This window comes from Talpa europaea, assembly GCF_964194135.1.
Source record: "Talpa europaea genome assembly, chromosome: 7".
NCBI classification, from domain to species: Eukaryota; Metazoa; Chordata; class Mammalia; order Eulipotyphla; family Talpidae; genus Talpa; species Talpa europaea.
The window spans coordinates 121,251,473-121,279,469 of NC_140074.1; the positions used below are offsets into that span (position 1 = coordinate 121,251,473).

Below are 27,997 nucleotides of genomic sequence, written 5' to 3' on the forward strand. Positions count from 1 at the left end.
TTTTCTCGACTCAACGTCTTAAGCTTCTCAGGTTCCAACCCTCTGCCCACCCTTTCAGATAAACGCCCATCGTGCTCTCCCCCATTTTCTCCACACCTGCTTCCCGCCTGCCCCTCGGAGCACCTACCTCTTGGGCCCCTTTTCCTGCCCCAGAGCGCTCTCACTTTTACCCAGAGCAGATCGCCTAGGCTTCCAAGAGCCAGGGGCCCAGTTTTCTGAAAAGATCCTCTAGAAGATCCTCGATCCAGAAAGCCTCTGAGAGTTCAGGGCGCGCAATCGCAATTTCAATTTTTCTGTAATTCCCGCGCTTTTCTGTCTCCACGGAAACCATTCCGCCGCTGAGCTAGAGCCTCTCAGAAAATGAGATCAAAACACGTTTCCTAGGGGCGGGGCCTAAGGAGCCGAGAGACTCTCGGAGCTTCCGATTGGTCAGCCATTCTGTCCTCTCTTACGTAATCAAAAGAGACGGAAGAGAAAGAATTCTCACGCGCCTTCCATGAGCTGTCCGCCCCTTCACCTCTACGCTTCCGTTGCGGCCTATTACGTCATAGTGATTGCTGAACTAGGGTCAGAATGCCACTGAGGCCCGAATATGAGCGCAAGACAGTGCCTATAACTGTCGCAAGTAGAGGCCCCGTCTCCTCACCCTTTCCGCCGTAATGGAAGTCTGCAGTTTAGGTAAATAAAAAGGTAGTGGGGGGGGGGAACTACCATTTCCAGCATGCATTGCGGATCGAAAGGCCTTCGCCACAGTGATCCCTGGAAACTGTAGTCTTATGGAGTGGAGCTTCCGACGCCGGAAGCAGGCACGATTCTCACGCAACCCCGTTGATAAATGGAAGAGCTACGTGCGTTTATACACGTCAACAGATATGGATTGGAGTGCTGCGTTTTCGTATCTTGAGAGCGAAAAATAGATTAAGGAATTTACAAGTCCCAGGAAGACTACAATTCCCATCCAGCCTCGCCAGTCTCAGGCAAGTAGTCTTCTCGAGTCAATGACCTAAGGGAACGCAGGCCTCGCCAGGTTTACCTGGGAGGGAGAACTCGGCTCCGGCCCACGGCTGCGCACAGGCAGCGCCGCCCCTCTCCCCCTGTGTTTGTTATTGTTGTGCCGTTCCGGCTGCTCCTGCCCCGCCCCCGCCAACTCATCTTCGGCCAATCAGTAGGGTAGTAGTTTTGAGGGACAAGTGCTGAAGGCCAATCACCTTGTCAGAAACTTAGAGAAACGGGACTAGGCCCTGTCTCTATCCGCCATGTTAGATTCACCCCGCAGGGATAGCAGCAGATCTGGCAGCGGACAGTCCTTGCACTGGCCTCCGGCAGGCGCCCCCCGGGGGCGGGAAACTGGTAAGGAACAGTTGCGTTTACCTTGGGTTGAGGTCACGTCGCACTAAGAGGGCTTAGGGAAGTTCACGGGAGGAGCCCTGCAAAGAAGAGGGGCGACTTTTTCCGAGTCTGGGGGCAGCCGATCTCTGTGACTTGATGAGAGACTGTTCATGATCTGAGGGGCCAAGGGAGTGGATACCTCCGGAGGGATTGAGGGTCAGTGGTTCAGAATGCCCGGCTTCTGCTGGTGGAAGGCCGAGACTCCCCGGCACAAAAGAGGCTAGGCAAAGAAAACGAGAATCCTCCTCAGGGGATGGTAACACTGTCTTGCGGACGTGGACTGCTGAGAAATGATAATTGGAAAATTAGGATGAAGTCTTAAAGAAAAACAAATTACTTCCTACAAGTCACCCTCACCACTTCTCCCTCGCTTTTGGGGACCCTCTTAAAGAAGTCTCCTTGGTGAGGGACGTCTGATGTTGGAAAGGCATCGTTTTCCCTTTTTGTCAAGCAGCTTTCGAGTCACAAGTTCTAAAGCCTACATAGCCTGTACAGGCCTCTTGTAGAGAAAATGATCAAATCTCAGCTTCTCAGGTCGGCTTCATTAATGGTAGTTGTGATATCCTAAAAAAAATAGGCACAGGAAAAGCTGACTTGTGCCAAGTAAAGGTCAGTGGCATGAATTTAGAATAATGCTAGTTATGATGGTTGAAAGCCTGGGACCCATCTACCTGATATTCCTGGCTTTAAATCTCCAGGGACAGATGGGGCTAATCATAGCATTGTTATTTCCACAAGTTCAAGACTTAACGCCCTTGCTGAAAGAGTTTTCACATGTAAGCCAGAGATAGGCAGTTCTTTATGAAGACCTGGATATGGTCCAGCTTAACTAGAATTCCACTTCCTGTTTTCTCCTCAAGGGCGGCTGAGCTGGATGAGCCCCAGAGTATCTAAACTAATTTTCAATTGTGTAATTTGAGAAAAAGGGAGGAAGATAAAATTTCCTTCTGGACTCTAGGAAGTGTGGAAGTATGTTTCTCAGAAGTTGAAAAGGAGAGTATGCTTCAGAATATCCGCTTCTGGCAGACTGATACAATCACTATCATTTACCTCATTTTTTAGCCAAGATTTTGGCAAGTTGAGGGGGAATTCTTAACTACTTGCAAGGACCCCAAGAATTACATTCCTTATGAATGGATACTCAATGTGAGTAGGATTGATGATAGAGACTGGTATTATCTTGGTGATGAGCTTAGCTCCAGGTGGAAAAAAAATGGGGAATAATTTTAAGACAGTCTTAGTTGTGTTGTTTCACTGGGAAGTGCATTGTAATGTGGAAAACACCTTAGGTTCTAAAGACTGGTTTATAAGTTTTATATTTGAGTAATGTTTTTAAAGAACTTGCACACACATTTTTGTTTGATTCTTTTGGTAACATTAAGGTAAACAAAGCAGAGATATTAGACCTATTTTACAGATTAAGTCTCTGAAGTGAAGGGGTTAAGTGACTTAACCCCTCAGGGCTGTTAATGTGCCAGACTGTATCTGGAACCCAACTCTTCTCAGCCCTTAGTGCCTCGTAGAACTATGTTGTTCATTTCCTATTTCCTATGCTTGGAGAATCTGGCTTTTTGTAGATGCTTAGTAAAGATTTGTTGATGAATATGTTTAAAAGTTGTTTTTCATTATGACTTATGTTTAATTTAAACATCTTTTCATAAAATCGTAAAAGCCAGTTCAACTTAAGAACTCATAAGTAAACAGAATCTTTAATATTTTAAAATTTTATCATTTAGAGGTACTCAGTCATTTAGTGCATGATATAGTCTCTGTCTCTAAAGAAAACCCATTAGGGAAAGGGTATTGCCATAACAGAATTAGTCCTGGATTGATAATAAATGTGGGAGCCAGCAGTGAGTCCATAAGGGCTGATTAATCGCTCTTTTATAGACTTTTAAATTTTCCCAAAGTAAGTAGTTTTTAAATTACATTACTGTAGTTTGGTTAAAACATTAGTTGACTACATTCTGTGGTGTGGAGGAGGTTCGTGGGGGAGCAAGGGTATAGGTGAAATGAAAGTAGCCTTGACTTGATCTTTGGAAGTTAGGTGTTCATTGCTCCACTTTTCTGTATGTGAAATTCTCCATAAAAGGAAAAAATACTCAGTGTAGTTTCTTGGCTAGTGTTCTGGCCCCTGGCTTTTTTACATTGATCTAATAGAGAATCTGGATTGCTCAATTTAGGAAAAGGCTGCTTTTCCAAGAAAAACATAGAATGTCACTTTCAGCTTGGTATCCTGCTTCTAGCAGGTATTCAGTGGGTATCTGTTTAATTTGGCAGTCATTAGAAAATTCCATAAAATCCTTAAGGATTTTGCAAATGTTAGGTGATTGTGTGGGTGCAGCCAAAATTGACATACTGTCAGCAAATAATTATTTCCGTGTGGAAGTTCCTAACAATCTGAGAATAATTTTTATGTCTTAAAGTATAATTCTTTATTGCATTGTTTTACCACTAATGTCTTTCTTAAAAACAATTCTGTTTAAAGGTGAGACTTGTTTTAAACCACCCACTAATTTATAAATAGCATAAGACAAGGGCATTGTCTTCTCTGCTGTGTTCCCCCAAGCCTAGCCTATATTAAGTCTTCACAAGTGTTTGTTGAATGAATGTTTGTGCAATTTATGGAACGCTTTCTAACATATTTTCTCTCTTATCCACCCTCTCAACTCTAGCCCCACAGTATGGAACCACAGGTTACTCTAAATGTGACCAAAGGTTACTGTATCTCACCCACCCAATCAATTCTAGTCCCACAGCATGGAACCACAGGTTACTGTAAAAATAAAACTCAAAGCTTTCTGGTTTCCGATCCAGAAATTACAACTTGGGCTGATGTTGAAGCTATGGTGAGTGTTACTTTGTTGTTTCTTCATTCTTTAAGTATAGATAGTTTTTCCAAAGGTAGTTATTTTTAGCAGTGTGGTTTCATAATTGTGAAGCCTGTCATATTTACCATATTGGGCCATTTGGAAAATTGTTTTTGACAGGGGTTCATAGAAGATATACCCCAATAAAGGGAACAAATTCCTTTTAAAGCATTTGGAAAGGAAAGGTAAATAATTTTTTTTAAGTGAAGTAGAACTTAGAAAGCCTGTTACAATGAAGTGGTATGGGCCTCACCCCAGCCAGGCCCCAGAGAAATGTTCTTTTAGCTGAGAGCAGATCTGTTACTGTGGTTTGTAAACCACCACGGATGTGAGTTGTGTTTTGCAAGAGGCAATGCCTTTCTTTTATTGCTAGGTCAGACATTGAATATGTGAGTTGAGCAGAAAAAACTCACATAGGTGTTTAGACAGCAGCTGCCTTGTCCTTTTTGTTGTTAATTCTTTCTCCTCTTGGTTTGCCCTTTGTACTCTTCTGTTTTTGTTTGGTTTGCTGTGGTGAATGTTTACACTTCCAGTATAACTGTTTATTTAACAAACCCTTTGGTAAAAACCTTCTTTTACCTGGTATGTGTGATTGTAACTAAAAGGGAAAAGAAATAGTGGAAAGACCTCAAAAGATGATCTGATCCGCAGCACTCCGTCTGCCCATCTGTGACTATGCAGGTGCTTCCTTTCACCTACTCTCTCCTGCAGGGCAGCAGCTTCCTGCCTGCCTGTGACCTGCACCATTCTGGGACTTCTCTTCACTGACCTCCCTCAGTGAAGGCCGCTGTCCTCTATGCCGCCTGCCTGCAACCATACAGGCCTCTCTCAGCAAACCTGTCCCTTTCGGGGCAGCTCTTTCTGCCCACTTGTGTCTATGCAAGTGTCTTTTACTCTTCTGTCCCTTTTCTAATAAACCTGCTCTTTAAATATAAAAAAAAGAAAAAGATGCTCTGATCTAGTCCTCTTTCTTCTAGCAAATTCATCTTTTTACTGACATAGACAGGTGGTTATCTGAAAGTTGAATCTTGTTTTTCAAGTGAGCTGAAAAATCAAACACAGTTATCTCATTTCCTAGTAGTTAAATGAGCTGGCTGCATGCCTTTTTTCTATATAGTGAATTTTAAATTCTAAATTCACATGCCCATTAAAAGAAGTAAAACTACCCAAACATATGTTTAAAAAAATTATCCTTTCACTCCCCCCTTTTGTCGATTATTCCCTCCTCCTCGGGGTAATGAATGTTAATATCCACATGTGTATTCAACCACATTTCCCATATTCATACAGATACCACTTTAAGATCATACTGTAAACATTCTGCAGCTTTCTTTTTTTTCAACCCAACAGCAAAACAGCGTGTTATGTTGTGTTGTGGTATTACGTTATAGGTATTTAAGTATTTATGTTACAGACAGTTCTCAATGAATAGGTAAGGATCAAGACTTATTCTTTTTAAAACTGTAGGTAGTCCCCATTATTATTGGCATTATTATGCCATAATTTAATCATCCATAATGGAAAGATTGTTTATAGTTTTTTTCCCTTCTTTCTGCAACTATAAAATAAACTACAGGAGATATCTTTGTGTATATTACTGTTGAACTTTTCTATAGGATAGTTTCCAAAAGTGAAATTAAGGGAGGGGGGGGAAGAAAAAAAAAGTGAAATTAAGAAGTCATATGGCATGTGATTTAAAATTTTAATAGATAGTACCAGGTGCTTTGCAGAATAATTGTAACACTTCACAGAAATCTGTGACAGTATCCTGAATTTTTGATGACATAGGGTGGTACAGCTTTAAGATTTTTTAGTCATTCCTTGGAGATGCCAGCTCATTGCTTCAGTTTGCATAATTTGACTGCATTATACTTGAACATCATTTCGTGTATTTGCTGGTCATGCTGACTTCTGCTTCTGTGAGTTTACTGTACATTTTGTCCATTTTTCCATGGATGTTTATTAGTTTTACGGTTGTTCTTTGTGTGTTGCAAAGAACAATTGACCCTTTGTCTGTTTTGAGTTGCAAATAATATTCCCAGTGTATTCGTTTTGTCTTTTGATTTTGTTCATGTTTTTTTCCCTATGTGAAAAGTTTAATTTTTATATTGTGAAATGTATCCATCCTTTCTTTTATGACATGTGGGTGTCTCTTACAATCTCCCATGTGATATCTTGATCATAGAATATATACATTTCATTTGCAGGTAAAAGTTTCATTTGATCTGAACACTATTCAGATAAAATACCTGGATGAGGAAAATGAAGAGGTAAAGTATATTTTGGTATCCATCATTAGGTATCCAAAATAAGGATCTTACTTCTCAAAGAGTAATGGTGGAGCTCAAAAAATCAGAATAGTGTTTGTCTCTTTTTTTGGTGGTTTAAATGTATTTGATAATTGCATATTCTAAGCCGATTTGTGGCAACGAGATAGAATTGAGAAATAGAATAGCAACATTTAAGAGGAAATGTTGAGTTATGTTAAGTTCTGTAGCACAAGCTGCCATTTAATGTAGAATAATAAAAGTAATAATGACAAACCTTTATCAAGTGGTTACAATGTCAGACTAACAGTACTATGTACCAGATATATTATCATCATCGCTCTATGACCCATGAGGAAACTGAGACAAAAAGAAGTTAAGTAACTTTCCTAAAGGCACAAAGCTTGAAAATCGTGGCACAGGGGTTCAGTCCACACCCTCTGTTTCTAGACCCCAGACTCCTAACTACTATATTATGCTTCCTATTAATGTACCTGAAGTGAAGGCGGGCATATGATTAAGCAATACGGTTCTTTATTATTCACAACTAGTTCATCATACTGGAAAAGCTGAACCCCTCTGATAATGAGCTACAAACTTGGCCAGGGAAATGACAGCTTCTGGGGCATCACCTCGTTTTGTGAAAACTGGTAATGGACCCATTAATTGTGGTGTTTTAGGCAATGGCCAAAGCTAACATGGAAGTCATTCCCTGATTAATAGTCTTAATGCAGTTAACCACTTCATGTATTTTGTTCTTGGTATATATTACACAACTTGCCATTACACCTAGGAGATAGTTTTTACAAAAAAACATGATGTATGAATATTATTATTTTACAATGCCTGTTGGTTTCAAATTTTTAGCAGCTTTCACTTTTTTGCTCAAGGGATGGATAGAATGGTTATACCAAAGGCTGGAATCTAAAGTCTAAAACCCAGAATAATTTGTCAGATTGAAAACAACATCATAAATCAAGAGATAAGTGAATTAAGACCGAGAAACTAAGTTGATTGTTGACATTTTGAGGTTTTTTTTTTTTTTTTTTTTTTTTTTTTTTTTTTTTGGGTAGAAGAATCAAATACCTAATGGCCTTTTGATCTGCCTCCCCTTTAATTAGGTGACAAACTAAAACTGAACATGAAAACAGTGTAACTCTCCTCAAAAAGTACACTGAGTTCACTTTGTTTAACTGTAAAGGAGAGGAAAACATAGATATCTACAGACACAAACACACCCAAGATTTAAATCAATTAAAGCTTGTAATTATAAGGTCAAAAGTGAAGGGTCATATATTTTAACAGAATTTTTCATCAAATACAGGTATGACTGTGAAAACTGCAGACGCATAATTGGTCAGTCTAATAAGAAAAATCATTTTTCAGTTATAGTCTTTTTATTCCTCTATTAAAATTTTATTTTTAAACACACTAATATTCATGTTCTTTTTAACAAGCTAATCCTAGTTGTTCAAAAGCATGGAATACCTTTTAGGTCCAAAGTAAAATTAACTGTGGAAGTAAATAGCATTATGTACATCTTACATTCAGTTTAATTGTTACGAAAACATAGCAGTTTTTAAGGCAATACTATGACTTTGGCCACTAAGGTATGTTACATTTATGTCCTGCTTTAAATCTACAAATCATTATCTCCCATCTGTCAAAATTTTATAGCTACTGAAAGATAGTCTCTGTTGCTATGGTAATTATTCCATTACCTAGGTGACATTGTTCCAATGATGTCACTGTTAAAGTAACCTAACTCATGAGACATTTTTAGGTTTAGTATGGTTAGTCTCAATTGATAAGAGATTTACAATTCACTGTTCCTTTTTTCCTTTTACAGGTTTCCATCAATAGCCAAGGTGAGTCCCTGAGGAAATCCTATTAGCTTATGGGCATTGATATTTCCATTTCCATTCCACTCAAGCCTTGCAACAATATTCATTTTAGAGTAATAGAATTTGGTATACAATAAAGTTACACTGCACGTACTAGTCCAAACAAGTGGTATTCCAGTTGCTATTTATAAGATGATTGATTATTCAGAGCTTAGAGGACCTTTTCCCACAGGAGCAATGTTATATTTGAAGATTAGTATCCCAAACTAGCCCCCAAGAGCTTATTTTAACCAACTGAAATGATAGTATTAACACTGTCCCTGAATTCCCTAGTGTCCTGAGCTTCACTCAGCCAAATGTGAGGGAGCTGGGTTGACATTTTGTAACTAGAAGGCTGGAATCGCAGAGAAGGTGGGAATGAGATGAGAAGGGAGTTTGCCAGTAAAAAGGTAGTAAGTAGCTTTGTGTCTAAGGATTGTGAACTAAAAATTCTAAAAAGTAATCTTAAAAAAAAATAATTTGTGCTTTGGTGAAGAAATATCATAGTATATGTTTTGTTTTTTTTTTCCTTTTAGGAGAGTATGAAGAAGCGCTTAAGGTAATGGTTATTTCACCTTATTTTTGAAGAATTGTTAAAGCTATTTATTGACTAAAACTTGAGCCAGAAATCCATTAGCCATGGAATACAGCAAAATGTATTTTTTAGAAACCAGAAGCCAATTTCAAATATAATGTTCTTTCCAGCTATCATTCCGTCTAGTTGCTAGTCTTGGTGCCAGTGTCCTAGCATTTGAAATCCAAAGAATTTTCTGGAGTGAAACTTTAAAGTTTTTGTCACGCAGTTACAATGTCAAACTAACTACTATTTACTAGTTATATTATCATCATCTCTCTATTACTCATGAGGAAACTGAGACAAAGAGAGGTTAATTAACTTTCCTAAAGATACAAAAGCTTGAAAGTAGTGGCACAGGGGTTCAGTCCACACCTTCTGGCTCTAGACTTCCAGGCTCTGTTTCACAATTCTGTTTCACAATTTTCTTTTCTTTGAAGATTTATTTATTCATGCATACAAGAACTGGGGTATAGGCCAGAGGCACGGGAGGGTGAGAGGATTCACCAGAGACAGAGTGGGGAGCAGAACAGGCAGATCTACTGAACTACACTGCTGAGGGGAGCAGTGGGCGCGACAGGAGAGGTCTGCTGCGCCATGTGGGATTCTTGCCGGTCGGCTGGGATCGAACCCATCGTGCAGAGGCTGTGGACAGCTTCACAGCGCTGCACTCAACCACCTGCACCACCAGGGGAGGCCCCTGTTTCACAATTTTCATCTCCTACCTTCACCTAGTTCCATATAGGATGTACAGTATAGTGGGGGGAAGGGAACATAAAGTATAATCCATCCTGTTACAATCTTTTTTTTTTTTTTAAGATTTATTTTACTTATTTATGCATACAAGAGCTGGGGTATAGGCCAGAGGTGGGAGGTGAAAGGATTCACCAGAAACAGAGTGGGGAGCAGAACAGGTAGATCTACTGAAATACACTGCTGAGGGGCGCAGCTGGTAAGACAGGAGAGGTCTGCTGCACCATGTGGGTTAGCTCCCTGGCCAGGGATTGAACTCATGCTGCAGTGGCTGCCGAGAACTTCATAGTGCTGAGACATAACCCCTTGTACCACCAGGTGGTAATCCTTACCACCCCTTTACAAGCAATCTTTTGTCATGATACAGTGGAGCATTCCTTGAGGCCACACTGTCCCTTCATGACCACCTTTGTGATTAAGTTTTTCTTTAAAGTTTGACTATCCCTTATGAACTTCTATTCCAAGATTGAGCTATTTTTCCACAATCATGTTGGATGTAGGGAAGGAAAGACAAGGTTTTTCTTTTTAATTGGGAGCCTGATCTATCCTTTTCTATTTCTGGTTAAAGTCGCTTTTCTGAGTGCCAACTTATTTGAAAAATTTAGCCAATGTCTCCCTAGTTTTTAGTCAGAAATCCTTAATTTCTAGCTAGTATCTTGGATTTGAACATTTAGGCCTTCCGTTGGTTTTTCTTGGTTAAAAAGTAATTTATTTTCCATAATTTCCCTCTCTCCCTGTTTTCGTATGGTATACCTGTTTCCTTCACCTTTTTTTTTTTTAATGAGTAACATTGTTTAATAATTTAAGTTTAAGGTGAAAGCAGCATTGTATCCACATCTCTGTATACCATATCACCATCAAAAGTCTGATTTCCATCCATCACTCCACAATAGATCCATTTTACCTGCCCATCCCCACCTCTAAGCTTTTCTAACATGCTGTATACTCACATCCCTTTACCATTGCCCAGTTCGTCCTGGCCTTTCTTTCCCTTTTCTCAGAAGCTATAATGATTTTATTAGAAAAGTCCTGTAAGGTCTTTCCCATAGCCACTATGTTTACCTACTCAGTAGGAAAGCTTGATATTCAGGAGACTGTATAAATAGCCTATCTTGCCTTAGGAAGCAAGACATTTTATACTTTTTTAAAAAATATGTAGAACTGGGCCTCCCTGGTGGCGCAGCGGTTGAGCGCTGGGTTGCGAAGCTGCCCGCAGCCTCTGCAGCGCTGGTTCGATCCCTGGCTGCTCCCCAGCCACCGGAGGAGGGTCCCACATGGTGCGCAGACCTCTCCTGCCGCCCGCTGCTCCCCTCAGCAGTGTACTTCGGTCCTTCTGCCTGCTCTGCTCCCCGCTCTGGTGAATTCTCTCACCCTCCCGCGCTTCTGACTGTACCCAGTGCTAGTATAAATAAATAAATAAATAAATCTTTAAAAAATATATATATATATATATAGAACTATACCACACTGTATTATATAGTACTATATATAATGTTATGTGTACCTAAGATCCCATATTTATATTTTGGCACATTTCATTATAATTATTTCTTTTTTTATTTATGCATGCATGCAAGAATTGGGGTGTAGGCCAGAGTTGCAGGGGGTGAGAGGATTCACCAGAGACAGAATGGAGAGCAGAACAGGAGGATCTACTGAGCAGTGGGCGAGACAGGAGAGGTCTACTGTGCCATGTGAATCAGCTCCTTGGCTGGGGATGAAACTCAGGCCTCAGTGGCTGCCAATAGCTTGATAGTGCTGTGTCTTTAACCCCTGCACCACCAGGAAGGCCCCCTATAATTATTTCTTGAGCAGTTTTTCCCACAGACTCTACCAGACATTTTATAAAAAGCTTCTTGGTGGCTTATAGTCTGGGATAGAAGTCAACAAATGATAGCCAGTGGACTGATCATATATTTCTGTAAATGTTTATTGGAATACAGTCGTACCCATCATTTTATGTATTGTTTGTGACTGCGTTATGCCTCAGTGGCAGTGTTGAATAGTTATGACAGAAATGATGTCCTGGAAGCCTGAAATATTTATCACATGGCCCTTTAAGAAAAATTTTGCTATACCACACTGAGGAAAGACATCCTGTGCTGACAGAATATTAACAAGGATGTAAACCAATTAAAAAATAGATCACTGATAGAGGATAATAGTTTTTATTTATTTCTTTAAAGATTATTTATGCATACAAGAACTGGGGTATAGGCCAGAGGTGTGGTGGGTGAAAGGATTCACCAGAGACAGAGTGAGGAGCAGAACAGGTGGATTGACTAAAATACACTGCTGAGGGGAGCAGTAGGTAAGACAGGAGAGATCTGCTGATCATGTAGGTCACCTCCCTGGCTGGGGATCAAACTCATGCTGCAGTGGTTGCGGATAGCTTCATAGTGCTGTGTCTTAACCCCTTGTGCCACCAGGGAGGCCCGGATAATAGTTCTTAAAACTTTTTGCCACAAGGGCCTCCCTGGTGGCACAAGGGGTTAAGACGCAGCACTATGAAGCTATCTGTAGCCACTGCAGCATGAGTTTGATCCCCAGCCAGGGAGATACCCACATGGCGCAGCAGACCTCTCCTGACTCACCTGCTGCTCCCCTCAGCAGTGTATTTCAGTCTGCCTGTTCTGTTCCCCACTCTATCTCTGGTGAATCCTCTCACCCCCACACCTCTGGCTGTACCACCGCTGTTGTATGCATAAATAAATAAATAAATAAATAAATAAATAAATAAATAAATAAATAAATAAAAAGTTTTGCCACAGAGTGCCATTTTTAAATGGAATCATAAGAAGCCTAATGTATCAGAGTAGATTAAAGTACAGTTCTGGGTGGTAGTGGGCAGGCTAGACCATAATCTTATCCTCCAATCTCTTCTTGGACACTGGATTACTTTCCTGGAACCCCAAATGCTTCTTGAAGTACAGTTTTCAAACTAGGATTATTTAGAAGACACTCGTCAAACATATGGGGCCATTTACCAAAATACTATTCTTAGTGGAAAAAGAATTATTAATTAGATGACATACTTTGAGTTTCTTGAGTTCTGTTTGTCTGGGGTTAACTTTTTTTGAATGTGAGATTAGAATCCATGAATAGCATTGTATATGAAAAATGGTTTAACAGAAAAGTGGTAAACCCAGTTAGTGAAAACATCTCACTAATAATTTGCTACACCAAAAATCTACTTTTGTGGTAAGCTTATTGTTGATAATGATGCATACCTAAAACTTTATATAATGTTATGATACAATGTTACAGTGATTAAGAAAAAATTTAGAGGGGCAAATAAATGACACCTACTTTTGTGTTTTTACTGTTTTGGGTTTTTTTTTTAATATTTATTTATTTATACAAGCACTGGGTACAATCAGAAGCGCGGGAGGGTGAGAGAATTCACCAGAGCAGGGAACAGCACAGGCAGACCGACGAAATACACTGCTGAGGGGAGCAGCGGCCGCGGTAGGAGAGGTCTGCGCGCCTTGTGGGACCCTTGCCAGTGGCTGGGGCTGGAAACAGCGCTGTAGAGGCTGCGGGCAGTTTCGCAGCCCAGCGCTCAACCACTGCACCACCAGGGGAGACCCTACTTTTGTGTTTTTAATAACACAACCATTCCTAGCAGGCTGAGTATTAAAATGGTGTGCGTCATTTGATTTAACAAAACAAACACAAATCCTGATACTTTCCAATGTAATTCACACAGTCACGTATAGGTGTTTTGAAATTCCATTTGGGAAAGGAGAATCATATAATATGTTTTTATTTAATAACATATGCTCTCAGATGGCGGTTAAACAAGGAAACCAACTGCAGATGCAAGTCCATGAAGGTTACCATGTTGTTGATGAAGCCCCACCCCCAGTTGTAGCAGAAAAACGACCAGTTTTGAGGGCAGGGAAGAAGACACTTGCCCATTATTCTTCATTGGTGAGAGTCTTAGGATCAGATATGAAGACCCCAGAGGAGCCTGCAGCACAGGTATGAAAGGAATGGGCTGCTCTCCACAGTTTTTTCCAACCTTGTTCCTCACTGTCTTTCTTTCAAGATTTGACTTATTCATCAAAGATTTGGGAGTTATCATGACCCTCTTTTTACCTCTGACCTTTGAAACTGGTACAGTGGTTACTTCTGGAGAAGGGAGTAAGTAAGGGGACAGATAATTCATTGTCTTATATACCCTTTCGTACTCTGGCTTTTAAAAAAGAACCATGTTTTTATTATTTGACAAAAGCAACCCCCAAATCTTATAGTTCGGTAAAATAATTTTATTTATTTTTTTAAAGATTTATTTATTTATGCATACAAAAGCTGGGGTACAGGCCAAAGGTGTGGGGGTGAGAGGATTCACCAGAGACAGAGTGGGGAACAGAACAGGCAGGTTGACAGATGTACACCACTGAGGGGAACAGCAGGGGAGCAGCGGGCGAGTCAGGAGAGGTCTTCTGCGCCGTGTGCGTTGCTCCCTGGCCGGCGGGGGGATGGAACTCATGCTGCAGAGGCTGCAGACAGCTTCATAGGTTGTGTCTTAACCCCTTGTACCACCAGGGAGGCCCTAAAATGATTTTAAATGAAAATAAAGAGTAGCTTCCAAGATCTCAGAGTGTGTTTTCTTGCAGCCGTTTCCACATGCCCCATATGATGCAGACCAGCCGCAGGACAAGCCTCCAGACTGGTTCACAAGCTACTTGGAGACAGTAAGTATTCTTTCTGGCTTGGGTTTTGCAGCCATGTTGATGCAGGTGGAATGTGGAAGAACTAGAAAGCTGAACCCAGATGACTCCTGCTTCTAGTGCAGGTGAATGAAGAATGGTAACTAATAATTTCCAAACCACAGTGGTTCCTGTTAAGAAAGCCCTAACATTTGCAATGAGGGGCCAGAGGAAGGAGGAGTTTAATTCTAAAAATGTAAGGGAGAGGGACAAATCTATATGCTTGAGAAGGATTGTTAGAAATGTACTCATCAAAAGGATTTCTTAGTATTTACTTTGAACTTCAGCTGTGAAAGAAATAGACCTTCTTTTGTTAAGTTTTTGTCCTTTTGGTTAGCTATTAGCTGTTGTTACGTAATGCCAGATATGATGAAGTTTCAGGTCTATTTGATATCTTTATGCCTTTTTCCAATATTGGAACTGAAGGTTTTTCCCCACCTTCTCCTCTGTATTCTAGTTCCGAGAGCAAGTGGTTAAAGAAACGGTTGAAAAGCTTGAACAGAAATTACATGAGAAGCTTGTCCTCCAGAACCCATCCTTGGGTTCCTGTCCCTCAGACGTCTCAATGCCTATTTCAGAGGAAACACTGTTCTTGCCAGAAAACCAGTTCAACTGGCATATTGCTTGCAGCAACTGCCAAAGGAGGATCATTGGTGTGCGCTACCAGTGCAGGTGAGTGGTAATTTGGGAGCGAAGATCTCCTGATGGACCTTAGAGCAGTGGCCTTCCTGGTATTCTGAGTTTGTAAAGGAAAATTGTCTATACTCTGTATTGGTCATAGCTGTTCTGGATTGAAAGTATTGGCTACTCTTTGCCCATGTGAAGAAGGTAAGTGCTCAGATCACATTTGGATTAACAGAGCCATGCAAAATTCTTTTCATTAAAACAAAATTAGATCACCAAGGGCTATCTCTGTTGTTCCAAATACTTTCATATCTTGCTTACTCCTGTAGGTTGTCCTTTGAAATGTTGTGTTGTCAGAAAAGTCATGATGTATTTTTTGTTTTTCAAGCAAAAATGTGTCATGACTTTTTCTGACAACCCAAGAGATTGCGTGTTCTCTTCATGTTACTAATGAGGACAGTCAAGATATGGTGTGGTTGAGTGACATGTGCAGGTTACCACCTAGCTGGTAATAGAACAAATATGGAAGTCTGGTCCCATATTCCTCTGCTTCACGTACTTCCCATTATGCCATTCTTTTCCCCACAGCCTGTGCCCGTCCTACAATATCTGTGAAGATTGTGAATCAGGCCCATATGCCCATGACTCCAACCATGTCCTGCTGAAGTTGCGGAGACCTGTTGTGGGTTCCTCTGAACCATTCTCTAACTCAAAGTTCTCTTCTCCTCGTCTTCCTGCTGCTCTGGAACAAGCCAGGTAAAAAACCATTTATACATGGGATACTAGTTCTCTGATTAGTTGCTTGGTTATTGCCAAGTTCTGTGAATCAGAGAACTACAAATAGTCTCTTTAATTCCTGCTCATTTCTAGTTGATAGGCAATGATGTGGGCAATTATCCAAAGCTAATGAAATGGAAATGAAAACTACAGAAAGAATAAACTGTACTAGAAGCTGACATTGAAGGAGGCTACCTATGTCTCAGAATAGCCTTAAGATTTATTTGTGGGCCTCCCCGGTGGCACAGCGGGTTGAGCACAGCACCGTGAAGTTGTCCCGCAACTTCAAGTTGTAGCGCAAGTTGTAGCGCGGGTCCGATTCCCAGCTGGCCAGGGAGATACCCACCTGACCTCTCCTATATCGCCTGCTGCTCCCCTCAGCAGTGTATTTCAGTAGATCCACCTATTCTGCTACCCACTCTGTCTCTGGTGAATTCTCTCAACCTCCTGTGCCTCTGGCCTGTACCCCAGTTCTTGTAATAAATAAATAAATCTTTTTTAAAAAAAAAGATTTACTTGTGATATTTGTTTTTTAAGGCTTTCGTTTACCATTCCACAGGCTCCAGAAACAGGTTGATAAGAACTTCCTTAAAGCAGAAAAGCAAAGACTTCGAGCTGAGAAGAAACAGCGTAAAGCAGAGGTCAAGGAACTTAAGAAGCAGCTGAAACTCCACAGGAAGATTCATCTGTGGAATTCAATTCATGGACTTCAGAGCCCCAAGTCTCCTTTGGGCCGACCAGAGAGCCTACTGCAGTCTAACACATTGATGTAAGCCCAGGCCAGGGTGGGAGCCAAGACTTTAGGTGCAGCTCTCTTATGACTAGAACTTCAACCAGGTTCTTTCTTTTTTACTGGCAGCCCCTAACACCCAAGCCCTTAACACTCCCCATTCTCTGATCTTTGCTTTCTTAAAGGATTTGGTGGTTGTTTTTGTCACTTGCTCTATTGCTTTCTTCAGAAAGATAGAAGTAATAAAATTCAAAAGTAGGTTGGCATACCCTCTATTCACCAGAGGTCATCTAGATTTAAAGCATAAGGAGCTAATGTTTTAAGGGCCTGACTATGTATTTTAATTTATGGATCCTCTTAGTTATCCTCTCCATAGCTTTTTAGTTCAAGAGTTAGAACTGTTTTCTGATAGTTTTTTGTTTTATTTTTAAGGCAGATACATCAATACATCCTCAATAGTCATAGTCAACCTGTTAGAACATAGTGATGGGTACTCAGAAGCCATCACACCCAACAGGAAGTGACTAAATATCTGAATTTCTGTTCAGACTCCCTTTGCAGCCCTGTACCCCAGTTATGCCAACCCTCAGTGCAGCATTTGTGGATGAGAATTTGCCTGATGGGACTCACCTTCAGCCAGGAACCAAGTTTATCAAACACTGGAGAATGAAAAATACAGGAAATGTAAAGTGGAGTGCAGACACAAAGGTATTTTTTCCCCAGAATGGGAAAATAAAGTGATTTGAAATGGTAAAGTTCTCAGCTGACAGTCTTTTCTCTTGTAACTGCTTTTCAGCTCAAGTTCATGTGGGGAAACTTGACTTTGGCATCTACAGAAAAGGATGTTTTAGTTCCCTGCGTGAAGGCTGGCCATGTGGGAGTTGTGTCTGTGGAGTTCATCGCCCCAACCTTGGAGGGAACGTACACTTCCCATTGGCGTCTTTCTCACAAGGGCCAGCAGTTTGGGCCTCGGGTCTGGTGCAGTATCATCGTGGATCCTTTCTCCTCCACTGAGAGTCCTGATGAAATAGAAAAAGGTGTGATCAGCTCAAGTAAAGATGACCTCACCTGCCAGCAAGAGGTGAGCATGGGAAAGGATGACTAAAACAAAGAGCCCACTCATGGCTGGTCATTCTTCGAAAAACATTGAAAGACTAACTTCAGCCCCTCCCCTAGCACATACATGGCCTGCTGATACTGTGCCTAGTTCTCGGGGGACTTTGCCTGTGTTCAGGATCTTGGTGCAGGCATCCCTCAGTGCTTTTGTGTCTCTTAGTAATGGTTCCTAGCCAGCGTTTGCTGCATGCGGGAGAGCAGGCTCCCTGGTCTAGCCTGTGGAACTGCTGAACTGTGACTAAGCTCCTTAACATTCATATCTCCTGAATATCCCTTGTGTACATTCCTGAAATTGGAATGAAGCCTTGCCCTGAGGGGGTGGGTGGGTGTTTGTTTGTGTGTGTGTAAGGCAATGTCCCTATTTTATTTTTTTATTTTTTTTTTAAATAGAGGCATGTTTATTATTTATTTATTTGTTTATTTGTTTGTTTGTTTATGCATGCACTGGGTATAGTCAGAAGGGCAGGAGGGTGCGAGAATTCACCAGAGCCAGAGCGGGGAGCAGAGCAGGCAGAAGGACCGAAGTACACTGATGAGGGGAGCAGCGGGCGGCAGGAGAGGTCCGCGCACCATGTGGGACCCTCCTGTGGTGGCCGGGGGGCAGCCGGGGATCGAACCGGCGCTGCGGAGGCCGCGGGCAGCTTCGCAACCCAGCGCTCAACCGCTGCGCCACCGGGGAGGCCCAATGTCCCTATTTTAATGGGGTACATTTTTAGTGTTGACTGCTTAAAATTTAGTTACCTATTATTAATGTTCTTGGTTTGATTATTATTACCATGGTTAATCTAAGTTGTCATTACAGAGAGTTTTCAAACAATAGCAGTGCCCAACAATATTTTGGTTTTGTTTTTAGAGAGGCAGTTGTCACCTTGCCTTTTGAATTCTGTTGAGGGCCTCAAATTTATCTTGAGTTTTGTCTCTATAGGAAACATTTCTTCTGGCTAAAGAAGAAATTCAACTTGGTGAAGCAACTGAGCAGACAGAAGGGACAGGAACCTGCATCCCACCCAAGACAAAAAATACTGCCAGTGAGAGGGAGCTCTACATTCCATCCGTGGACCTTCTGACTGCCCAGGTGGAAGATTCAGGGCTTGAGGGGCAAGGGCCAGGGAACATTGGAGCGAGATATTTTTACCTTGTTGTAGAGAAGGTGGTATAGCTAGCCACAGGTGGGTGCGAAGGAAGTAAGAAACATGCCATTTGATCCAGCTAGATGCATTGAATGCAGGGTCACCTAAAGAAGCCACTTCCCTAACTAAATGTTTCCTCTTTGAATTAGGAGCCCAGTCTCATGCTTACCCACAACTTCCTTCTAAATACCTCTGCATTTCAGCCTGTTTGGTATATCTTTACACTTCATATCTTCTCTTTTTCCTGCTATTTTGTTATTTGAACATCTAGTACCCATTTAACTCTCCTGTTTTTACTTGACTGAGGTGAGGTATGAATTTGAACAGTTAAATCCAGGATGATATAGAGTTCAGTGACTTGCAAGTTTCCTCAAGACAAAATATAGCTAAGAGTCCTTGTGCATGGCAAGCAACCTAACACAACCATCTTTTTTCCAGGACCTGCTGTCCTTTGAGCTATTAGATATAAACATTGTCCAGGAGTTGGAGAGAGTGCCCCACAACACCCCTGTGGGTAAGAATGTCACTCAGTCTACCTTGTTCATTAACAAGCACAAAAATGCTGCAACCTAGGGCCTCCCTGGTGGTGCAAGAGATTGGGCACCTCACTGTGAATCAATCTGCAGCACGAGTTTGATCCCCGGCTGGCCAGGGAGAATCCCACATGGCAAGGCAGACCTCTCCTGTCACGCCTGCTGCTCCCCTTATTAGTGTATTTCAGTCAGTCTACCTGTTCTGTTCCCCACTCTGTCTCTAGTCAACCCCACCCCCATGTCTGGCCTGTGCCCCAGCTCTTGTATGCATAAATAAATAAATCTTAAAAAAAAAAAATGCTGCAGCCTAAACTCTGCTAGTATTTTATTCTGAGGAAGTAAATGGTAAGGATCTCTCCCACATGGTATATTAAAATTGCATCCAGGGGTCCATTTTCCTTCTTTTCTCTCTTGTCTTTCATAGGCAATGGTAGAAGTTTGTATGATACTTCCCCGCCATAAAGGAACGCTCTCCACTCTCTGTAGATGATTGTCTCCCTTTTTTCCTTTGCATTTGTGGTTCTGTGTCTTGGCCATGGTCTCTCAGGCCAAACAGTTTCTATGATCCCTCCCTCCTGCATGAATTAAGACACTTGCATACCTGGTGGTCTAGAGAACTCCTTTATTACAACAGGCTGTGAAGCATACCTGTAGTAATGTTAGCCCTATGGGAGGCAAGAAGTCTGTGCACTGCTGCTTCAGACATTTGATGATGTGATGCTTTTTCTTGGTTGATGGTTCTCCTATCTTCTTTCTCCAGATATGACTCCCTGCATGTCTCCTCTGCCACATGACAGTCCTTTAATAGAGAAGCCAGGCTTGGGGCAGATACAGGAAGAGAGTGAAGGGGCAGGATTTAAAGCACTTCCTGGTAAGAGATTAAATATTTGTAAAGTATTTGCATCTTCCTCTTCCATTCCACACCCTGTTTTCCATATGTACCCACACTCACCGGACCTTAGCCTATGAATGAATTTTCTGTAGCATCTTATTTTTTTGAAGTTCCTTCACCTTCACATGACACAGAGAGCAGTTATTCCTTGGCATTCTATCAATATGGATACATGATTGGAGATAGTTCCTTGACCCTTAACTACCACGTGCAGACATGGTTTGTCTCTCTCTCTCTCAGATTCCACAGGGCCAGTAAAGAGGAGAGCTGAGAACAGTGCTTCAGCAGAGGAAGAAGATGACCTGAGTGGGACCCAGTTTGTGTGTGAGACTGTAATCCGATCCCTTACCTTGGATGCTGCCCCTGATCACAACCCACCTTGCAGACAGAAGTCCTTGCACAGTGAGTGTCCCTCATCGCCCCCTCCTTATGGCGTGATCCCTGCATTGTGATTGTCAGACCTAAGTAGGTAGAAGTGCTCTTCTCACTGAGAGTAGAAGTGGGGCGATCTTTATTAGAATTCTGGTCATGTAGTTTCTTTAGATTCTATATATACTACCTGACCGTTTTAATTATAGCTTCAGGAGCAAAGCAACCACCGTAACTCATTCTGCACTTTTCTCAGGGGCAGAATTACAGCTGCACGCCACAGAGGAACAGCAGCCAGTTGTCCTCTCTGGAGTCGGCAGTAAGGACTCTTCCTGTAAGTTGACAGAGGCCCTCAGCAGAGACCCTCATTGGTAGCTGCATTGTCTGCTTTCTCCATGGACTAATCAAGGAAATAGTGGGCACAAGCAGGAGTACCAAATGAAGTTTCTCAGGGTTAAATTCTGTTATAAATTTCTGGATATCAAAAAAGTATAACCAGTCCTATGTATTTCAAGAACTGTCAAAAGAATTCAAATTTTAATGTTTTAAAATATAGAAAAATCTATATTTATTATAATGAAATTTGACCTGTACCTTTAAATAAGGTTTGTTTCTCTTGTTAGAAATATACATATACTTTTTATACTTACGTGTAAATGCATAACAAAAGAGTCGAAGGATTTACACCAAAATGTTCACATTAGTTATCTCTGATAGGATTTGAGTACAATTTAAATTTCCTTTTCTTCTCTTCATCGACATTTTGCCAGTTTCCTACCGTGACTACGCATTTCTTTGTAAAGAGAAAAGTAGGCTACAGTCGTACAAGTTCTCACACCTAACATTTTCCCTTTTTACAGCACAGGTAGCTAGCATATCAGTTTTGATTTGAACCCTATCTGAGTATATTCCCATTGCCTGAAGAGGAGAAGGGATGGGGCCTCCTTGTTTTAAGATTCTCAAAATCTGGATGTTTCTATGTGCCTTGTTTTTATTTGTGCACTTAGTTCCATCCTTTTTGCATGGACTTCCACCTTAGCATATGGCATGACTGTGGTTCCAGGAGCATTCCTTTTCTCTGGTTCTTCCCTCCTCTCTGGCTTTCATAGTTCTAGTTCATGACCCAGAAGTCCTCCAAACTAAGGGTGGCACCAGGGGCCACTTTTGGCTTATACCTTAAAACTGGTTTCTTTCATCCTGTAGTGAAATTTTCCTTGCCTGAAGAGGGACCACTTGAAGATGAGAGGGAGGAGATTGTCCACATTGCTGAAGAAGAAGCCATCACGGAGGAGGAAGATGAGCTCAGAGATGAAGTCCAGAGTCAGTCCTCTGCTTCTTCTGAGGATTACATCATCATCTTGCCAGAGTGTTTTGACACCAGCCGCCCCCTGGGGGACTCCATGTATAGCTCTGCACTCTCCCAGCCAGGCCTGGAGCGAGGAGCTGAGGGCGAGCCCAGGGTTGAGGCTGGGCAAGAACCGGTCGAATCTGAGGCGAGAACCCCTGGAAGGGAAAACCAAGCAGAGAGGCACAGCATCAATGACATCCTCATGACTTCACAGACTCTGGACATAGTGCCCCTAACCCCAGAGGTGGTAGGGCCTCCACCACGGCTGCTCAGGTACCATCTATACCCCCCTCAGCTGGGCTATTCTTCAGAAGTGGACTAAAGAGTGAGAGGAACATCTTGATCTCAAAACTTGGTTTTTTGTCAGCAAAAAACTTGGTTTTTTACTGTTTCCCCATAGTAAAGTCTGAATTTAGATGAATGAATAAAATTGTACTTCCCAGTATTCATGGATTCTGGATTTAAGGAAATACTTATTTTAGATAGCCTTAATTATCTAAGTATAGTCTGTTTACTTATGTTCTGATTGTTGTTTTTAAGCATAAACATCCCCAGATCTTCCTTGCCTGTCTTATTGAGTCATGGGCAAAGGCAGCTCATATTAACCTAAACACAGTATAGCTAGGGGGTATAATGGAAACAGATACACAGGTATACCACGTTTATTGTGCTTTGCAGATACTATGCCTTTCATAAATTATAGATTTGTAGCAACCCTACACCAAGCAAGTCAGTACATTTTTCCAACAGGTGATAGTTAGCAGTTTTTTAGCAATAAAGTATTTTTTATTAAGATATGTACTTTTTTTAAAAAAAAATTTATTTATTTATACAAGAACTGGGATACAGGTCAGAGGCACGGGAAGATAAGAGAATTCACCAGAGACAGAGCAGGGAGCAGAACAGGCAGATGGACTGAAGTCCACTGCTGAGGGGAGCAGCGGGCGAGACAGGAGAGGTCAGCCACGCCATGTGGGTTTCTCCCTGGCCGGCCGGGAATCGAGCCCGTGCTGCAGAGTCTGCGGACAGCTTCACAGCGCGGCGCTCAACCCACTGTGCCACCAGGGAGGCCTCAAGATAAGTACTTTTTAGACAACGCTATTGCACATTTAATAGACTTGGTATAGTATAAACGTAAGTTAACAGGCACTGAGAAAACAAAGTTCACATCTCTTGCTTATTGCAATAGTAACTTGATTGCAGTGCTCAGAAATGGAACCTGCAGTATCTTCAAGGTCTGCCTGTACTGAAAAGTACTTAGAAATTACTTTTAATTTTCTATTGAATCTCTGTCTTCGCTTTCTCATTGTATAGAAAATTATGGCGTCTTGAGTATAAATCATTCTCCAGGGATGTAGACATAGCCCTTTATAGACCTCTTATTGTTGGGGGGAAGAGACTAGACTGAAGGCGGTCTTTCCAACCTGACTTGGGTCTGAAGAGGAACATCATAACACCAGCACTTCTCACCTGATCCCTAAATTGAGACATGTGGTCTGGAACAACGCTTCTGTGGAGAACGTGGCACAGCTGTGCAGTGTTCACTGTTTCTCCACATCACCCAGAGGGGCTTTTTCAACTAATTGTCAATATTGTGTCTTTCTGAAAGGAGTCCTCCTTGTGCACAGCATCATGGTTCCCCAGGAGTGGACTTACCAGTTACCATACCAGAAGTTTCTTCCGTCCCTGATCAGATCAGAGGAGGTAATAACCAGCCTGAGCTTCATCTCTTTTTCTGTGTCCCTTTCTAGTGGAAATTAGGTATACCTAGGCACTCCGTGTTCAAGATCCTTGGCAGGGTTTTTTTTTTTTGGGGGGGGGGGGGGTTTGAAGATTTTATTATTATACAAGAGCTGGGGTACAGACCAAAGGCGCGGGAGGGTCAGAGGATTCACCAGAGACAGAGCGGGGAGCAGAACAAGAAGATGACTGAAATACACTGATGAAGGGAGCAGCGGGCATGACAGGAGAGGTCTGCCACTCTATGTGGGATTCTCCCTGCTGGCTGGGAATCGAACCCGTGCTGCAAAGACCGTGGACAGCTTCACAGCGCTGCACTCAACCCACTGTGCCACTAGGGAGGCCCTTCTTGGCAGTTTTTAGAAGCTTACCCTTTTACCTCTTCCTGTATTCCTCCCTTACACTCCTTTTTTTCTGTTCTCTAGCTTGGCATTTATTAAATGAGATCTCAAAGAGATAGGCATTGTGCTATAGTGGAAAGAACCGGTAGCCAAACCTGTCTAGATTCTAGCCCCAGCTCCACCTTTCCTTACTGTGTGACCTTACAACAGGTCAGCAAATAGGTCTGTTTCCTTATCTACAAAGTGAGACTCTTATCTTGAAGTTGTAAGACCCTCAAAGTTATTTCCCACCCTTCTCTAAAAAAAACCTAAAAAGTGCTTAAGAACTAATGAACCAGTGTAATAGGATATAGAACTAATTTTTCTGATATCTTGCATTATATTTTGGACAGTTGTTCCTTATCAATAAAACCACCTGCAAAATTTCCCAAACACCTTTAAATACATAAAGACTGTGGTCAGATTGCCAACTGCCTTAAAGTGGCCTTGCTGTGGCTTAGGAAACACTAGGTGTGTATGGATGCTGCTTCTAACCAATAGCTCTTTTGTTTTTAGAGCCCAGAGGCTCATCAGGACTTGTAAACAGCAGACAGAAGAGCTATGACCACTCAAGGTAACTGGACGTTGTGCAGCCTCTTCTTCAGAAGCAGGTGGATATCCTAATATTGCTTCTGCTTAAAAGAACCTCTCAGAGCACGTGCCATCTGAGAGCAGAAGAGGGGAGCCATCATTCCTCCTTGCCCTTACATCTCCCAAGACTGTGAGCAACACTGCACCAAGAGCTAAAGTTAATGTTTGAGTGTTCACATTCCAGACCAGAAATAAGTGCCCTCAAATTCGACTCACCTCAGTGTAGAGGAGAAGGCAGAAAGGTCACACCTGGTGTGCCTCTTAGACATGCCTGCCTCTCTGCTCCTGATCACCCCAGAGCAGTGTCAAGGTGGGCCCTTCTCTGCAGCATTCAGACAATCAAATTTCTTTTGGGAGGTGTTTACTCTGAGATGATCAGCAAGCAGATTGCCAATATTCATTTTCAGCTAGACTGAAAGCTGTGGCTTGCTCATCAGATAGCGTGTTTTCTGCAGTGCCCATATCTTGTAGCAGTAGAGCTGGGCCCTACATGAAACCAAGGTCTGTAATTATGAAACTGAAAAGAAAACAGTCACATTCTCTTTTTACATCTAATTTTTTTTTCCTTAAGGGAATCTTATTTTCTTTCAAGGGTTAGAGCCCAAATTGTCTTGTAAGATGATGGTGTGTGTGTGTTTGGGGAGATAATTTGGTTTTCCTCTACAGGCAGCACCATCATGGGAACAGCATTGCTGGAGGACTGGTGAAGGGGGCTTTGTCTGTCGCCACCTCTGCATACAAGGCCCTGTTTGCTGGGCCACCAATCACTGCACAGGTCAGTGTGTATTTTATTTTTCTGAACCAAAACCAAGCCACCAATGAAAATGATGGTTTCTGTCCACATTAGAGAGTAGTGTAACATTGTAGAAAGAGCATAGACTTTGGATGTAGTCTTTGGGTATACACAACTCTGCCACCTTCTGGCTGTATGACTTCGGCCACATTACATAGGGGAGAAAAGAAAAGGGACCTGAAGTTTTTAGAGGATCTACTATGTATAAGATAAATAAGATACTGGTTCCTATCCAAAGATTCTGGGAACAAATGAGTTAGAAAGAAATTTACAGCAGAGGGACAGATACTGCTCTGATATTCTCAGGTTATTTTGTTCCCCACTCTGTCTCTGGTGAATCCTCTCACCCCCCGCACCTCTGGCTTACACCCCAGTTCTTCTGTGCAAAAATAGAAAAAAAGGTTTGAGGTAAATAATATGATCAGGCTTGTGCTTTATGAGATCATTCTGTTACTGGATAGAAGCTCGTAGAGGCAGTAAAGGAATCCATTGTAGAATCCATGTGTAAGTGAGAAAGAAAGGAGAGATAATAAAGAGATAGAAGTGGCAGAACTTGGAAACCATAATAAAATAGCTAGAACGAAGTCAAGGATAAACCTCAAGTTTCTGGCTTACGCAGTTAATAATACCACTCTTTACGAGATGATATGCAGGAAGAAGGGTAACTTGGGTTAAGAGGAGAAAATGCGGTCCATTTGAGGGAGTGTGGAGTTTGAGCTACATCCAGGTAGTTATCCAGAGTGTAGCTGTGTATGTACATCTGGAACATAGGGGAGATTTGAGCTGGAGATAAAATATGACAGTGAGTGAACAGGTTAGAGCAAGAGCCTAACCCGATAATTCTAGAAGATGAATAAGGAAAGAAGCGGCCTTTAAGGGTCACAGAAAGGAGGGGCCCACCTAGCAACTAGGAAACTAGGAATAAAACTAGGAGAATTCTGTGCTGGAGTTTGGGGAAGGGAGTTTTCATGAGGGGGTTGCCTATGATGACAGTGTCAGATGCTACAGAGAAGTGTGTGTGAATGGTGAGGAATTTAAGAGCGTGTATGCCCTACTTCAGTAGCTGGTGAAAAAAGTGCAAACTCGGATACGTAAGACAATGGTAGACTTTATAGATGGGCGAGACAAGGTGGGCAAGCCAGTACAGGTTAGTGATCTAGATGGCGGGATAATCAAGAGGACGATTTCTAGGATGGTGAGAGGTGGCAAGATACAAAGGAAAGTACATTTGGAAGGATTAGCCCGGAAAGGAGGATAATTTATATGAAAAAGAAAGAAAAGAACAATAGAGTTGAGCATGGAGGGAAGTGCCAGAGACTGCTCAGTACATTTATGTACTTTCTCATCATAATCAACCACTCTGCCAAATTGGCATTCTGTATCTCTGTTTTCATAAATAAGGGTATTGACGTCAACATAGTTGGTAAGTATATTGTAAGAGTTGGGGTATTCTAAGTGTGAGGAGGATTTAAGAAGGTAGGCATCCACCACAGGACTTGGCCCTAAAGGGGAAGTAAATGAATTTAGCTCTTACCTGGATCGTATCTTAAAAAAAAAAAAAAAAAAAGCCCAGAAGACTGCTCAGAATTTAATTTCTCTTCTCTTTCTGGTACAAACAGCCTAATTCAAAGCAGGGCTTTACAGGCCTCCCCGGTGGTGCAGCGGGTTGAGCACAGCGCTGTGAAGCTGTCCGCAGCCTGTGCAGCATGGATTTGATTCTCGGCCAGCCAGGGAGATACCCACATGGTGCGGCAGACCTCTCCTGTCTTGCCTGCAGTTCCCCTCAGCAGTGTTTTCGGTCCGTCTGCCTGTTCTGCTCCCCTCTCTGTCTCTGGTGAATTCTCTCACCCTCCCATGCCTCTGGCCTGTACCCCAATTCTTGTATAACTAAATCTTTTTTTTTTTTTAAAAAAAGGCAGTCTTTCTTACCCCCTCAGAACCAGGGGGCAGGGGTGCCACACCCATGCATCTAATTGTCTAGTGTTGTGAGTATAGTTTAACTATAATTAAAAATTATACAGAGCCTCCCTGGTGGCCTAGGGGTTATGTCTCAGCATTATCACCTCTATGGCTTGAGTGGATCCCCAGCCAGGGAGCTAACCCACATATGGGGCAGCAGACCTGTCTCGCCCGCTGCTCCCCTCACCAGAGTATTTCAGTAGATCTGCCTGTTTGGCTCCCCACTCTGTCTCTGGTGAATCCTCTCACCCCCTGCAGGTACCTGTGGCCTACACCCCAGTTCTACTCATAAATAAATGTTAAAAAAATATATATATATGTGTGTGTGTGTGTGTGTGTGTGTATATATATATGTACAGAAAATGTTCTGTGCTTCTTGACTCTCAACAGCCAATAGTTTCTGAAGAAAAGACAGCAGCCTTGATGGCCCATCTCTTTGAAATGGGGTTTTGTGATAGGCAGCTGAACCTGAGACTGCTGAAGAAGCACAATTACAACATCATTCACGTGGTGACAGAGCTCCTCCACATCAGCAACAACGACTGGTACAGCCACCGCTACTGA

General features: G+C 42.1%; 1 protein-coding gene across 1 annotated transcript; it reads left to right on the forward strand.

Moving 5' to 3' along the window:
• Positions 1-1,256: 1,256 nt before the first annotated feature.
• NBR1 (NBR1 autophagy cargo receptor) lies at positions 1,257-27,997 on the forward strand (the record flags this gene model as incomplete). Its single annotated transcript, XM_084238405.1, is given in 23 exon segments — positions 1,257-1,322; positions 1,324-1,350; positions 4,065-4,238; positions 6,467-6,529; positions 8,376-8,394; positions 8,946-8,968; positions 13,526-13,720; positions 14,359-14,436; positions 14,909-15,123; positions 15,664-15,831; positions 16,412-16,621; positions 17,131-17,290; positions 17,379-17,663; positions 18,624-18,773; positions 19,267-19,342; positions 20,122-20,232; positions 20,494-20,655; positions 20,879-20,956; positions 21,826-22,243; positions 23,580-23,674; positions 24,607-24,664; positions 25,348-25,456; positions 27,824-27,997. Coding segments are annotated over 23 exon segments (3,114 nt in total).